The sequence below is a fragment of the Euphorbia lathyris genome, chromosome 3, assembly GCF_963576675.1.
Source record: "Euphorbia lathyris chromosome 3, ddEupLath1.1, whole genome shotgun sequence".
NCBI classification, from domain to species: domain Eukaryota; kingdom Viridiplantae; phylum Streptophyta; class Magnoliopsida; order Malpighiales; family Euphorbiaceae; genus Euphorbia; species Euphorbia lathyris.
The window spans coordinates 63810143-63824210 of record NC_088912.1 but is presented as its reverse complement, the minus strand read 5'-3'; the positions used below and the strand labels follow the sequence as shown (position 1 = coordinate 63824210).

Below are 14068 nucleotides of genomic sequence, written 5' to 3'. Positions count from 1 at the left end.
AGATTTATGGGGAAAATGCAGAAAAAACAGTACATACTTACATTTTTCGACAAAACCAATATGATAAACTGAGAAAAACGATGAAAATAACGTAGAATCACCATTTCTTCGAACGAGCAGGAAATGGAAGATGAAGAACCATGGCTTCGTTTTCTAGGATTAGGAAGTTGCAGAATCAAGAGATGAATAGAGGAAGAAGAAAAATACATTGTAATTTGGAGACATGGTGCAGATTTCGTGCAATTTAAAAGAATATATGAAGATCAAAAGTTTTGGAATCATTAATGGAGGAGCTGCCAACCGTTTTGCGCAACCAAGGAGAAGAGGGGAGAGATCGTTCGTGTTTGAGGAAGTGGGAAGGTTAGAGGTATTATAAGAAAGTCACGCAAAATCAGTCTAAATATGTAGTAACCCATATGTAAATTGGTCTCTTATTTGACCTAGTTTTGTAATTTTCCCTTGTGAATTATTTGCGTGAGCTGGATTAATTAGCGAATTTAAGACAAGTTTGAGACGAGTGATAGTAACAACAATAACATTGACACCGCAATGGAGTATGATTTTTATTTTGTTCTATAAATTTAATCGTGGGAATGGTAGTGTTATCATACTATTGGTTTATTTAGCTTCTCTTTAAGGTTATGGAAATGTGGTCCTAAATCTATATTCTTTTTAGGCAAAAACATATTTAAGCCCCTGAACTTTATCTGTTTTAAGGATCAAGTCCTTGATCAATTATTTTTCCATATTGAACCCCTGATCATTGATTTTGTTATGGATTTGACACTTATTTAACTTTTCTGTCGAGTTTGAACTGCATACATCGTTAGAGCGATTCGGCTTGTTGACATGGACAAATAAAAAAAAGATTTCTTTGACTAGGAGAGATAAAAAAATCAAAAATTAAAACGAAATTATAGAAATTAATTTTCAGTATATTCTTCCAAACTCGATTTTCTTCTCCCTCATTTTGTGATTTTCAACATTAGAATTGTCAAATCGATCTTCTCATCTCCTAAACTCGACAAAAAAGTTAAATAAGGGCTAAATCCATAACAAAATCAATGATCAAGGGTTCAATGTGAAAAAATAATTGATCAGAGGCTTGATCCTTAAAACAGGTAAAGTTCAGGGACTTAAATATGCTTTTTGCCTTCTTTTTATGCGGATGCAATCATACCATCACATACTATTAGATATGGATTTGGATTTTTTTATTACAAATCAACACTTCTAATTTTTTTTTTTTTTTGGTAGAAAAGGAAAAGAAAAACGAATAACAACAAACTACCCAGGAATTAGCCTAGGGAAGCTAACCCCAATCCTATCTTCTAAGAGAAGATGAGAGATGAAACTAGGGGAAATAGGAAGGGTAGTAACGCCTAACGTCCCTTCATGGCCCGCCGCCGCCAAGCGATCAGCAACACGATTCTGCTCTCTAAAAATGTGTCTGAACTCTACGAACTCAAAGGAGGAGCAAAGCCTTATAATAGCTTTGATGAGGTTGCGATTGTTAAGACCCATAGAATGATTCTCAGAAATCATTTTGATTGCTTCCAAATTATCAGACTCCACAGAGAGCCTCTTAACACCCAGCCTTTTAGCAAGATTGATTCCAGTAAGAATAGCCCAGAGCTCCGCAGAAAAGGAAGAACCCAACCCTAAATTCTGGGAGAACCCAGAAAGCCAGACGCCCCCTACATCTCTAAGCACACCTCCAGCCGCAATCTTACCGTTACTGAGGCAGGAACCATCAGTATTCAGCTTCACAACCCCCTCTCTTGACCTGCTCCATCCCACGAGATGGACATCACAACACTGAGAGGCTCTGGCAAGGGACTCTCCTTTGAAACTATCGATAATAGAGAAAAGTTTTTTCGAGAAGAAATCAGCTAAGTTTGTCATAAAAACAGTTTTATCTCCAAAAATCTCCTCGTTTCTCCATTTCCAAACTTGGTGACAGATAATAGCAAAGAAAATGTCACCATGCTCCATGTATGGAAGCAACTTTCCTCTAACACTTCTAATTTAATTATTCAATAAATGAATAATTAATTTTTTCTTTAATAAAAACAATTTAATTTTATTCGTTTTGTTTTATATTACATATATCTTTTAGAGATTTTTTTTATTTCATAATACATGTCATTTTAATATAATCAATACACATTAAATCACGTTTGTTCTACATTAAAATAATGGTTTATAAATATTAATTAGAATAATGGACATATTATAAAATAAATAAATAGTGGAATCAATAAATAAGAGACATCATGTAAGCCCTCATCGAGGTTTGTGGTTTGCCCTGACCTTGGGAGTGGGTAGATCTACCCTTACCTAAACTTTATTTCTACCAAAAAATAATAATAAATAAATAAGAGACATCAAAGTTTTTTTTCCGAATATTCTTAATTTTTATACAATTCTCTGGAAAGATATGTAATATGCAACAGATGAAGTAACTATTAATGAGTTATAATTGTAATTTTTTTTTTGTAAAAAGAATAATTGTTTTATTTATAGAAAAAATAATACATCTCGACATAAGTAATTAAAAAATTACAATCTAGAACTAGACCGGAGAAGTTTGAATATGCATCTTCAATATCATATATCGTTATGTTTGGTGCACCTCCTGCAGGTCTCCAAGAAACTCTTGCAACCGATTGCAGGGGTTCTGTTCTTAGCTGTTTAGTTCGTCTCTAAGCTTTTTGATTTCTCTTTCTTTCTTGTCCTCTTGGACTTTTAGCCTTCCTTTTTCTACCAAAACATATATCGTTATAGAATAATAGTAGTAGACAATGCTTGAAATTGTTTTTTACACAACGACGAGAAACAAACTCTATCCATAATTGATTTCATAGTCATTTCTCCTGTAATGACTTTATGATCTTTCAATTGGTCAAATCTATGTGATGATAAAAAAAATGATGACAATAATATAGGGAGATATGCCATAACTACCAATAAAAGAAGAAAAAAAACTATAAATAAAGAAGAAACTATTAAATCTACTATAGTATATTGATAAAAAAAAAATTTATTTAATAAAGAAAAAGCAAAACAAAACCAAAAGTTGACTTATCTTTTAGTTAAAAGTCAGAACAAAATTTCAAAATCTGTATAAGAAAGAAGAGAGTTTTTTAACCGCTAGATTTAGATATAAAATAAACTAGAATGGGAGCTGATAATAAAATAAATCATATATATCCTTTCAATTTCAATGTCTATTTGAGATTGATCAGGATTCAAATAGGGTAAATTACATCATAATTAATTATGATGGGTTAAACTATTTACAAATATTCCATATTCTAAAAAAATTCTTAAAATGTCAAATTCTAAAAATTGAAAACGATCATGATAAAAAAAAAACTGAAAAACAATAATTGTTATTTTACAAAAGTAAAAATAAAACAATGAAAGTTTGATAAAAAAAAATTAAAGAAAACAATCAGAATAAAGAATTCATGTAATTTCGATATAATTTCCTCGTTCAAAATAAAATTCAAAATTGATTATTAATGTAATTTCATTATTCAAATACGTATTAGCAAATGATCAGTACTTTATGGTCCATACAACGATTTCGATATAATGGATCGAAAAGATTTTTTTTGATAGTAATATTAATATTTCATTAAATCATAAAATTGTAAGTACATAATAAACCAGTAAGGAATAAAACCTTACAATATAGGCTAAGCCTAATACATAGTCCACGATGGTAAGAAAATGACTATTAAAAGCAAAAAAAAAAAGCCATTAAAGGTATATTAAACATAAACAACATTTGAACCATATATAGATCGTAACTCTAAATTCACCGCAAAACAACTGTAGTCCAATCTTCAGCCTTTGAACCATTCTGAACCTTCGGATCTAAGTCCTTTCTTTTGCAACCACGTAGTCTACGGATAAGATCTATCATTTCTGTCCTTGCTAAAACAGAAAATATTACAAAAACAAAGAGTTTAGCCAACAAACACAGTTCAAACGGATTCAGATGTACGATAAAATATATAGGATCCAACTAAAAAACTGACACAAACAAAAGGAAAGTAACTACGAAAATAGAAAAACAAAAACGGTAGGAGTTTCCTTCTTCCTCCTCAACGAGACAGCAACGGAGAGGAAGGCAGACGAGGAGAGACGACGGTTTAGGAGGGGTGGGGGAGAAGAAGAAGCAAAAGGCGGAGGAGATGGGAGGCGGAAGAGATCTGAACTCCTAGAGAGAACCTTCTCTCCGAAAAGATTAAAATCGTATGACTTTAATTTTTTTATCCCAATCATTTTTAATAAGGTAGTATGTATTTTATTTTTTTATTGGTCGGCTTATTGTGTTTGGTTCATAATAGAACTTTTTGTCATTAATATGTTGTCTCAATAATTTGATAACACGCTAGCCTAGAGTCCGGAGAAGGGGGAGTCTCTGCCCCTGCACGATGGCTCCAACACTGAGTAGCGGTAGTTCTTGATAGCTCCCGCTAATTTTGGTTATATTGGTGTATTTGTAGTATTATTTAAAATAGTTGAATTGAGTTAAGATTATATTTTAAGGGTCAAATACATGGATATCATAATTAAGTACAAAATTACAACTAAGTTATATCACCAAACTTGATTCTTAATAAGTTATTATTCTCTATATATTATGATTTTACACCATAATTTAAAAATTCAAGACTCCAATTCATAAATCATAAACCCTATAAAATATATTCTAGACTTCTAATATATAAACTCTAATCCTTAAAATATATTAAAAGTACTTATTTTACTAGTTTGACATAATCTAAAATTATAACTTGACATAGTTGTAAATAGTTTTTAAAATATGAATTTCTGTGTAATTTTTCCATGTTTTAATGTAAGAGGTTATAAGTTCAAATCTCATTATTATTTTTAGGGATAAGTATCAAATTTGACCCCTTACGTTTTTGAAAAAGTACAAATATAACCATAACGTATGAAATGATGCAAATTTAGCCCTAATGTTTCCAAACAAGATCAATGTTAGCCTTATATTACTGAAAATTTGAAAAAAAATGGTTTGACTGTTATTTAACTATTACATTTTTGGTTGGTGTGGCTGTGATTGGGAGGCCATTGGCATTCATCTTCCCTCAGCGGTGCTCCTACAGTTAGCCTCCATGGTCATTTTCCCTCGTAATTTTTCTGTTAAGACTGCTTATTTTCTGACTCAGTCTAATGGACCTGGAGCGATGAATTCTCCGGTTTGGGGGCTTGTGTGGAAGCTTCAAGTTCCAGAGAGATTGTGTTTCTTTGTCTGGCTTGTTTTGCATAATGGTGTGCTCTCTAATGAGAATCGCGTCCGGATCAGCTTTGTCTAGATAGTTCCTGCTCGGAGTGCGGAGAGTCAGAGTCTATCTTGCATATACTTCACGATTGTCGAGCCGCAAGGGAGGTATGGGCATTGTGGATACCTTTTGAGGAAAGGGATGAGTTTTTCAGTAGACCGCTCGCTGCATGGATGCAGAAGAATTGCTGGTAGCGTAATTCAGTCAGATATGGGTGGGAGGTTACTTTTGTTATGATTATTTGGTGGCTTTGGCGTTGGAGGTGTTTGCGTGTTTTTGAGCAGGAAGGTGTGGGTTGTCTGAATAAGGCTAAGTTTCTTCAGAGGAAAATTGCTGGGTTCAAGGAAGCTTTCGTCTTTGAAGAGCGCACGGGGGTTGGGGATCGATAGGTGGTTTTTATCCGCTAGCGATCGCCAGAAGCTGGATGGTTTAAATTAAACAGAGACAGAGCTATTGAGGGGAATCCCGGATTGGCGTCGGCTGGAGGAGTGTTGCGGGATGCTCATGCCTGCTGGGTTACGGGGTTTGCAGTGAATCTGGAGGTATGTTCGGTAGTCCTTGCTGAGTTGTGGGGCTTCTACTTCGGACTTCGGGTTGCTTGGGGATAAAGGGTGCAGAGGGGTGGTGGTTGAGTTAGATTCTAGAGTTGTGGTCCAGTTGGTTCAGGAAGGCACTGAGAACCGTCGTCGTTGTTACTAGCTTGTGAATGAGTGTCGAAGGTTGTGTGCAAATGATTGGGAGATTCGACTAGTGCATGTGTACCGAGAAGGTAATTGCGCTGCAGATTGGATGGCTAACTTCGTAGGACGTCTATCTTTGGGTTTTCACGAGTGTGAGGAGCTTCCTGCAGGCATCCAAGATGTTCTTTTTTCTGATTATTATAGGACTGATCGTTCCCGGATGATTCGGTCCTAGTTTTCTGTTTTCTGGGTTTATAGCCCTCCATTCGATCCCAAAAAAAAAGTAAACATTTTTGACACATTGACAAAAATAACTATGATTAACTTGTATCTGACGGACTCAATTGTTACCATTTTCATATATTTTTTTCTGTGACGTAATTGATGTTTGGAAGTTCCATTATGACAATTAAATAACAATCACACTAGTTTTTTCAAAATTTCAGCAATATAAAATTGATCTTGTTTAGAAACGTTAGAGCTTAATTTGGACTATTTCGTACGTTAGAACTAAATTTACACTTCACTGAACGTTAGGATGTTGAGCTTATCATTTTTTTTACAAATTTTTTATTTATTTGAATTTTATCTTCTAAATAACCATTTTATCATTATTAATAACTATATTACTCCATTTGTTTCATATTACATGTTTTTTTAAAGAGTTGTATAGAAATTAAGGATATTGGGTTAAATGAACAAACTGGACAACTTTAGGGGATTGTATGCATTTTTTTTACCGTTGGAGGCAAGAACAAAATCCTCCCACGCGCCTCCTGTGTTTGAGACACAAACGTTGACTAGGTCAATGCCACGTCAGATGATAGGGGGTTAAAAGTAGCGTTTTTTTGGAGTTTAGGGGGTTAAAAGGATGTCCCTTAAGTTGAAGGGGTTAAATGAATAAAATGGACAACTTTAGGGGGTTGGGTATGTATTAAGCCAATACGTAATTTAGGAAGAATATAGTAATGTAATAGTTGACAGAATTGTGTACCTTTCTTCTTGATTTTTGTGATAGGCATTTGTGTTTATTCCTTTGTATACGTGTCACTTCTTGATTGGTCCGAAAGCTATATTTCTGCAATAGAGTGACTTGATCATGTAATTTGGATCCGAAGCTCTTTTCTCATTGTTATTTCCGAAAAATCACTTTATAGTTAGATGGACTGGCCGGATATATGAAATAATGGGCCCGAGCTTGTATGTCTAAGCTCACTCTCATATTTCATACCATATCAAGAGCCCTCCTTAGATCTTTGATAACGTCCTTTAGGACTTTCTTGGACATTGAAATGTCATTATTATTATTTCTAATAATGATTAAGTCCATTCACTTGTCCCTTCACTTGACGCGCCGTTTTTCCTTCTTGAATCATTTATTATTTATTTTATTAGTGAATACTTTTTTTAAACCAAAGAAAACGCTTTACTCACCATCTTTTTCATAAACCAAAAGCGATTTCTACTCTTTTTCTCTCCTACCATTTTGTGGCAAGAAATCTGTAAGTTCCTCATAACTTTTACTTCTTCGTCTTCATCTTGAATTTTCTTTTCCTTATGGCTCCTAAAGCCACGATTAAGAAAATTCGTGAAGCTAAAGTTCAAAATCCTCATTTGGAAGATGAAGAGGCTGTTAAGAAACCATTCTCCTTAAGAATTTTGATTTTGATTTTATAGTATTTAACATATAAACAGCGTATTTGGCAATTTTAAAATAAAATGAGTTTTTTCTTCTTCTGATATTTAGATTAAATTCTCTAAAAAGAATATCACCAAATTGAATATTTTCATTGATAATATAAGTGCAAGGACAGATCTAGAGGGGGGCTTGAGCACCCATTGTAGCCGGAAAAACTCCATTAAAGGTTTATATGAAGTTTCAATTTTTAATATAAAAACACCAAAAATTATCAATGGATGATAAAAGACCAAACCATAAAACGAGACATACTTTAGGTGTTAAAGTTAGGTTTACAATAGATTCTGTATATTCTTTGATTTTAAGGAAGAAGATGACTCCCACTAACATCACTGTGAATTTGAAAAAACAAACAAGACACTTCAGGAACGCAACAAAAGAGAATAATGATATATTAAAAAAAATCAAAGAACAATTGACCATGAGAACAATAATTTATTTTTTGTTATAAAAACAACAATATATTAAAAAGTCTCAAATTTATTTATTCCATTTACTATTACTTAATTGATATAAATTTCAAATTATGTCAAAAATTCCAACCACCTCAAACTAGAAAAACCATGATTTAAGGATACATTTGGTAATCTGTATCTAAATCATTTGGTAATATTTTATTTTTAAAATATTTTGATAAGTGACATTTAATCCATTTTAATTGACCGATTTGTTAATTTTGTTTGTCACATTTTATAATTTTTTATACATGATATATACAAGTGACAATTGATTTAATTTTTTTCATATAGACTTATGATGTGGATAAATAAAGAATTACTTTTTTTTTCTTATTCATTACATATTAAGCCTATTAGAAAATAATAATAATAAAATTATTATATTTATATGGCACGTGTCGAAAATTGTGTCATGTGGCAAAAATTTAACAAGTTGGTTAATTTTTTTTATCTAAAATTGATTAAATGTCACGTATGAGAATATTCCATAGACAATTGTTATCAAATAATTACAAAATTTTGGATACCACATGGATCAAATATAGATTTAATCCATGATTTAAAAGATAAGCTAACATACTTTACAATGACTAGATAACTTACGATACACTACATTTTAGGATTTCGAATTTTATTTAAATAATTAATTAAAAAATATTTTATTGATTAACTATACGGTGATAATATTTTATTTGTCAGATATGATGTGGTATCAAATTATTAGCTCGACATATGAATAACGTGGTATATTGAATGTATATTAAAATTGTTCACTATATGGAGCAGCTCCTATCAATAAATCCTTGATCCGTCATTGCGTAAGTTTATTGATAATTGCTGTGGTGAGCAAATATGTACAATGTAAAGGAATTATAATATGCAAATATAAGAGGAAGAAGAATATGATTTCATTAATATCTCATCTAGCAACCAACAAACTCCTTACCTCATACACGTGGGTAGGAAAAACCCAAAAAAAAAAAAACGGATTTTAGTAAAAAGCAATGTTATCAGGTTCGGATCGGACCAGCTGGTCCGATCGGCGGGAAAGCCGGTCCGAGTTTGTCCGGTTATATCAAAGGTGAAATAACCGGAGGGACCCGGGGTTGGACCGGGACCCGGCGGTTGGCCTGTGAACCGGTGTGACCCCGGGTCCATAGAATACGTTGATATATTTCAATTTATTCTGAATTTAATTTATTCGTTATATATTTAAGGCTCAAATTAACAAAAAATAACAAACTAAAAGTTGCTTATAATTTATTTTGGATATATATAATGTATAAAAATATTTTAAATTAATTATATATATTTAATATATATAAAAATATTATTTATTTATTTATTACGTCATCCGGTTCGATCATTCCGATCCATCCGATCCGACTAAATTACCCGTGACCCAAATCTGGTTTGATATTCGATCTGATTCGGATAACATTTGTAAAAAGAGGAAGGTCATGTGCCTAACAAACTTAATATAAAAAAGTACTAAAATAACCACAATTGTAAAAAATATTATATGATATATATAATACAGGAGTGAGATTCATTCTATCATATGTGAACTTTTCCATATAAATGCATAACTAAAGTATGTCTATACGGTTAAAAAAATAGTTTTAAGGTTTCGAGAAGAGTTAATGTAGCTTCCATCTATAAAACATTACAATTTTAATCTTAACAATTATTAAAGGGTGTTGTTAAATATAGCCTCCATTTCTCACCTCTATCTCCATGAAAGGAAAAAATACCCTTTAAATTTTTGGGGTGGGAAATGAAGGACTTTTTCCTCTCTCGATATGCGGGCGTGAGGTAATCATGCCTCACCACAAGGTGAGGCGTGAGGCTATCACGCCTCACCACACGGTGCGGACGTGATAGCCTCACGCCTCACCTTATGGTGAGACGTGATTACCTCATGCCCGCGTGCCGGGTGAGGAAAAAATTGTGGAATTTAACTTGGATTAACCTTTTAGAAATAAAAATTACGGAATTTAACTTGGATTAACCTTTTACAAATAAAAATTAACAACATAAACATTAAAATAAATTAATAAACATAAAATAGTACATATAATATCAAAGTGTTAAAATGTAATAAGTTCTAGTAGATAAACTCATAAAAACATATATCGGTTCGCCCGACGTCACGCGTCCATAAACTCATCCATCTCGCTCCTAATAAGTGGAGCCTCCTCATCAATTCGGCCGGCAGCCGATCGCTGGGTGATACGCCACAACCAGCTAACCCACTGCAAAATAAATAAATAAATATTAAAAAACAAACACATGTAAACTAATATTAAATAATAATAAACTTACATATTCGCTGTTGGAGCGAGCAAGCTGGACCGGTCCATCCTGTCCGGCATGAAGGAGATGAGGATGTGAATATCGCATGTACCAGTCCATGTAAGCAACATCACAGGCAGTGGGATCGTATCCAACTGGCCGGCATCTCCTCCGATCAATGCCCCGAGCCGATGGAAATCTCCCTCAGGTATCGTCAACTGTGACAGAGGAATGCGTGAGCCTGTACGATAAAGACTTCCATGACCATATTGCTCTATCAGGTCTAATACGCTCAGCCGGGATAGACTGAGTATATCTGACCTGACGTATGGCTCGATCCGGCATATACGGCTCAACAATGTCTCTACACCGTATCCAACCGGCCTAGGACACTCGAAGCTGATCATCATCGGGGACATGACCATAAGGCAACCACGTCACCTGCAAAAAATAATACTCAATAATAAATAATATACTATAAATAATACTTAAATTAGAATTAAAATTAAAAATACTGTACTAAAATTATAAATAAAAATATACCAAAATTATAAAATTAAAATTAAAAATATAATTACAGTAAAACCTCTATATAGGAATACGTTTGGGACCGGACAATTTGTATAACAATTGGGAGGTTATTCTTATATAGAGTTTGGTACCAAAAAAAAAAATCAACACTTAAAGTTTATAAATTTAATGTTTAGCATATCAAGTCTACGAGTTTTATTTCCAATACCTAAAGAATTGGAAGAGTTTTGAGTTTAGTTTCCAATACATAAAGAAAAGAGTTTTATGGGAAAATGATAAGAATTTATAGTTAAAGTTGGAATTTGTGTGCCAACTCATATTTAATCTCAATAATTTTTAATTTTTTTAATAAATTTTGTTTAAATCCTTAATACATATATACATTATTTACATAATTATTCCTATATAGAGGTATAGTTTCTAAAGGTGGGACTTGGATTATGTATAACAGTTAACATTTGGGAGGTTATTCTTATTTATAACCGGCCCAAGTTGGGACCGAAATTTTTTATAACAAATTGGAGGTTATTCTTATATAGAGTATTCCTATATAGAGGTTTTACTGTAATACTAAAATTATAAATAAAACTATAATTAATACTAAAATTTTATTAAATAGCTCGGCTGCCGTCATGCAGTCCAGCTGTGCACGTATGGTCTCTAGTCGGGCGGCCGTCCTGCCTGGAACCCCGACCTCCCATCTGCATGCTCGAGGACGGTCAGCTGAGATCCTGAGTGGTAGTCTATGCGGCTGGAACACCGGAAAATACTCGTATATCCACGTCTGTAGTAGGGTCAAACATCCGCAAATACCAGAACAGTCTCCCCTGCTCGCTATCCCTAGCTGCCGATATAACGTAGCAAGTGTAGCAGACCCCCATGAAAGTCCAACTGCCCCTCTAACACCGCCGTGAACCTTAGCCAGATGGTACGACCTAATCCTATCACCACTATTGTCAACAAACAAGGTGGATCCGAGCATAAACCACATCCACGTCGTGGCTCGAGTCGCGTCATCCCTATCATCGCTGGTAAGTTTGTGTACAACATCAACAAATACACCTCCACCACTCCAGTATTTTCAGAGCGGCGACAACAACTCTTCCTGATCCACCCCGAACATCATCTTGGACATGGCATGCAGCCGCTCAGTACTGCATGACTCAGAGACCATCAGACCTTCGATCGGGATACGCAAAATCTGCCATACATCATGCAGTAGAATAGTCATCTTCCTGAACGGTTGTAAAATGACACATATACAATTGTTGATTTTTTTTTTTAGATTTAGGGTTAAAAATAATAATTAAAATAATTTTGACAAACTAAATTATTCTTACCTCAGGTGTTGCACCACTTAACCACACCCCCAAATTCTGACATGCTAATGATCTGTTGTAGCATGTCAGAAACGATCGAAGCTCCCCTCCCAGCATCCGTGAGGCAACATGTCTTAGAAAACTAGGAATCACGGAACCATCAATGGAGCCACCATCCACCTGCCTAGAAACAATCCAGCTGTGGTCCTCACTAGCTTTGGGACGTTTGCTGGTCCCTGAAATTTTAAATAATACTAAAATTATAAATACTATACTAAAAATTAAAAATACTATACTAAAATTAAAATATTATACTCAAATTTTACTATACTATACTAAAATTAAAAATACTATACTAAAATTATACTATACTATACTAAAATTATACTATACTATACTTACTAAAATTATAAAATTATAACTATACTATACTAAAATTATAAAATTATACTATACTAAAATTATACTATACTATACTAAAATTATAAAATTATACTATACTAAAATTATACTATACTATACTAAAATTATAAAATTATACTATACTATACTAAAATTATAAAATTATACTATACTATACTATACTAAAATTATACTATACTATACTATACTAAAATTTAAAATACTATACTCAAATTAAAAGTACCTGTACTCGCAAAGCGACCACCTCTGCGCTGTCTACCCTGGGTCGGCTGCTCATCGCCATAATAATCCGTCGCCGCCTCCGCTCCTCGAATCTCGGGCTGATTCAATACAACCTCCTCAATCGAAGCCCTCCGCACTTGCTGCATCGCAGCCCCTCTCCGTCTACGACCCGATACATCAATACCACGTTGTCTCGTATGCCGGTGTATCCTCTTCGTCCATATCTAGACGACGAGCTGATGACGGGATAGATTTCCCCATGATAGTAGACCGCTCTGTCTACAAAATTACATCAAAAATAAATATGATTTACAACAACTAAATTTACCTATACAATTTACAACCATTAAATTAGAAAAAAATATAATTTACAACCTAAACATTTAACTAAAATTATATCTACAACATAAACATTTAACATTTACAACAATATAATTTACAACAACAAGAACATAAACATTACAACAATATAATTTACAACATTTAACATATAAATTATAATCAAATTAATCTAAACAAATAACAAACAATTAAATTTAATTATATTTATTTAAAAAATAAAAAGCCCCAAATTGCATTCGGACGTATGAACATTACGCCCGCCCTATGGTGCGGGCGTTTCCGGCGATTTTTAAAAATCCCTCACATATTCAAAAACGAACAACAAATCAACAAAATAAAACCGTAAATCGTACCATTTTTGCTTTCCTTTACCGTACCTGTCACGATCCATGGTTTGGTTGAGAAATTAGTCCGGATTTGATCCAATAACGTTTAGCGTGTTTGAAAGGTTTTGGGATTTTGAAAATTTATTCTATAGAGATAGAAAATTGTGGCTTTGGTTTAGTAATTCAAAAATGCCATTAAAAGCTTCATCGTATAAGCCTTATATCAACAGTGAATCCTATTTGATAAAATAAAGCTTTTTTTTTTTTAAATGAAAAATAGTTATGAAATAGAAAATGGAATAGAATGGTTCAGCTATGATGGTCTCACCAACCTCAACTCACTAGTGAGGGAGAAAGTCCAAATTATTATACTTTGACCCCCTCGTCTTATTCCTTTGTGCCAAAGCTATATATATATATAGATAAAAAGAAAGAAAAAGAACGTGGCA

The 14068-nt window shown here is 33.4% G+C and overlaps 1 protein-coding gene across 3 annotated transcripts; it reads right to left on the bottom strand.

Moving 5' to 3' along the window:
- Positions 1-10303: 10303 nt before the first annotated feature.
- On the bottom strand, positions 10304-13978 carry LOC136224828 (uncharacterized). 3 transcript variants are annotated; one of them, XR_010686635.1, is made up of 5 exons: positions 13671-13978; positions 12953-13230; positions 12328-12542; positions 10487-12188; positions 10304-10416 (listed from the first exon to the last, which is right to left on the bottom strand). XR_010686635.1 is itself a non-coding variant. In XM_066013255.1 (4 exons), exons 2-4 carry the CDS (start codon positions 13095-13097, stop codon positions 12069-12071), a joined length of 480 nt encoding a protein of 159 aa, XP_065869327.1. In that variant the 5' UTR covers positions 13098-13230; positions 13647-13963; the 3' UTR covers positions 10473-12068. The 3 variants fall into 3 exon arrangements, 1 of the variants encoding a protein (XP_065869327.1); XR_010686634.1 differs by having other exon boundaries at positions 13647-13963; XM_066013255.1 differs by lacking the exon at positions 10304-10416 and having other exon boundaries at positions 10473-12188; positions 13647-13963.
- Between the last annotated feature and the right edge of the window lie 90 nt (positions 13979-14068).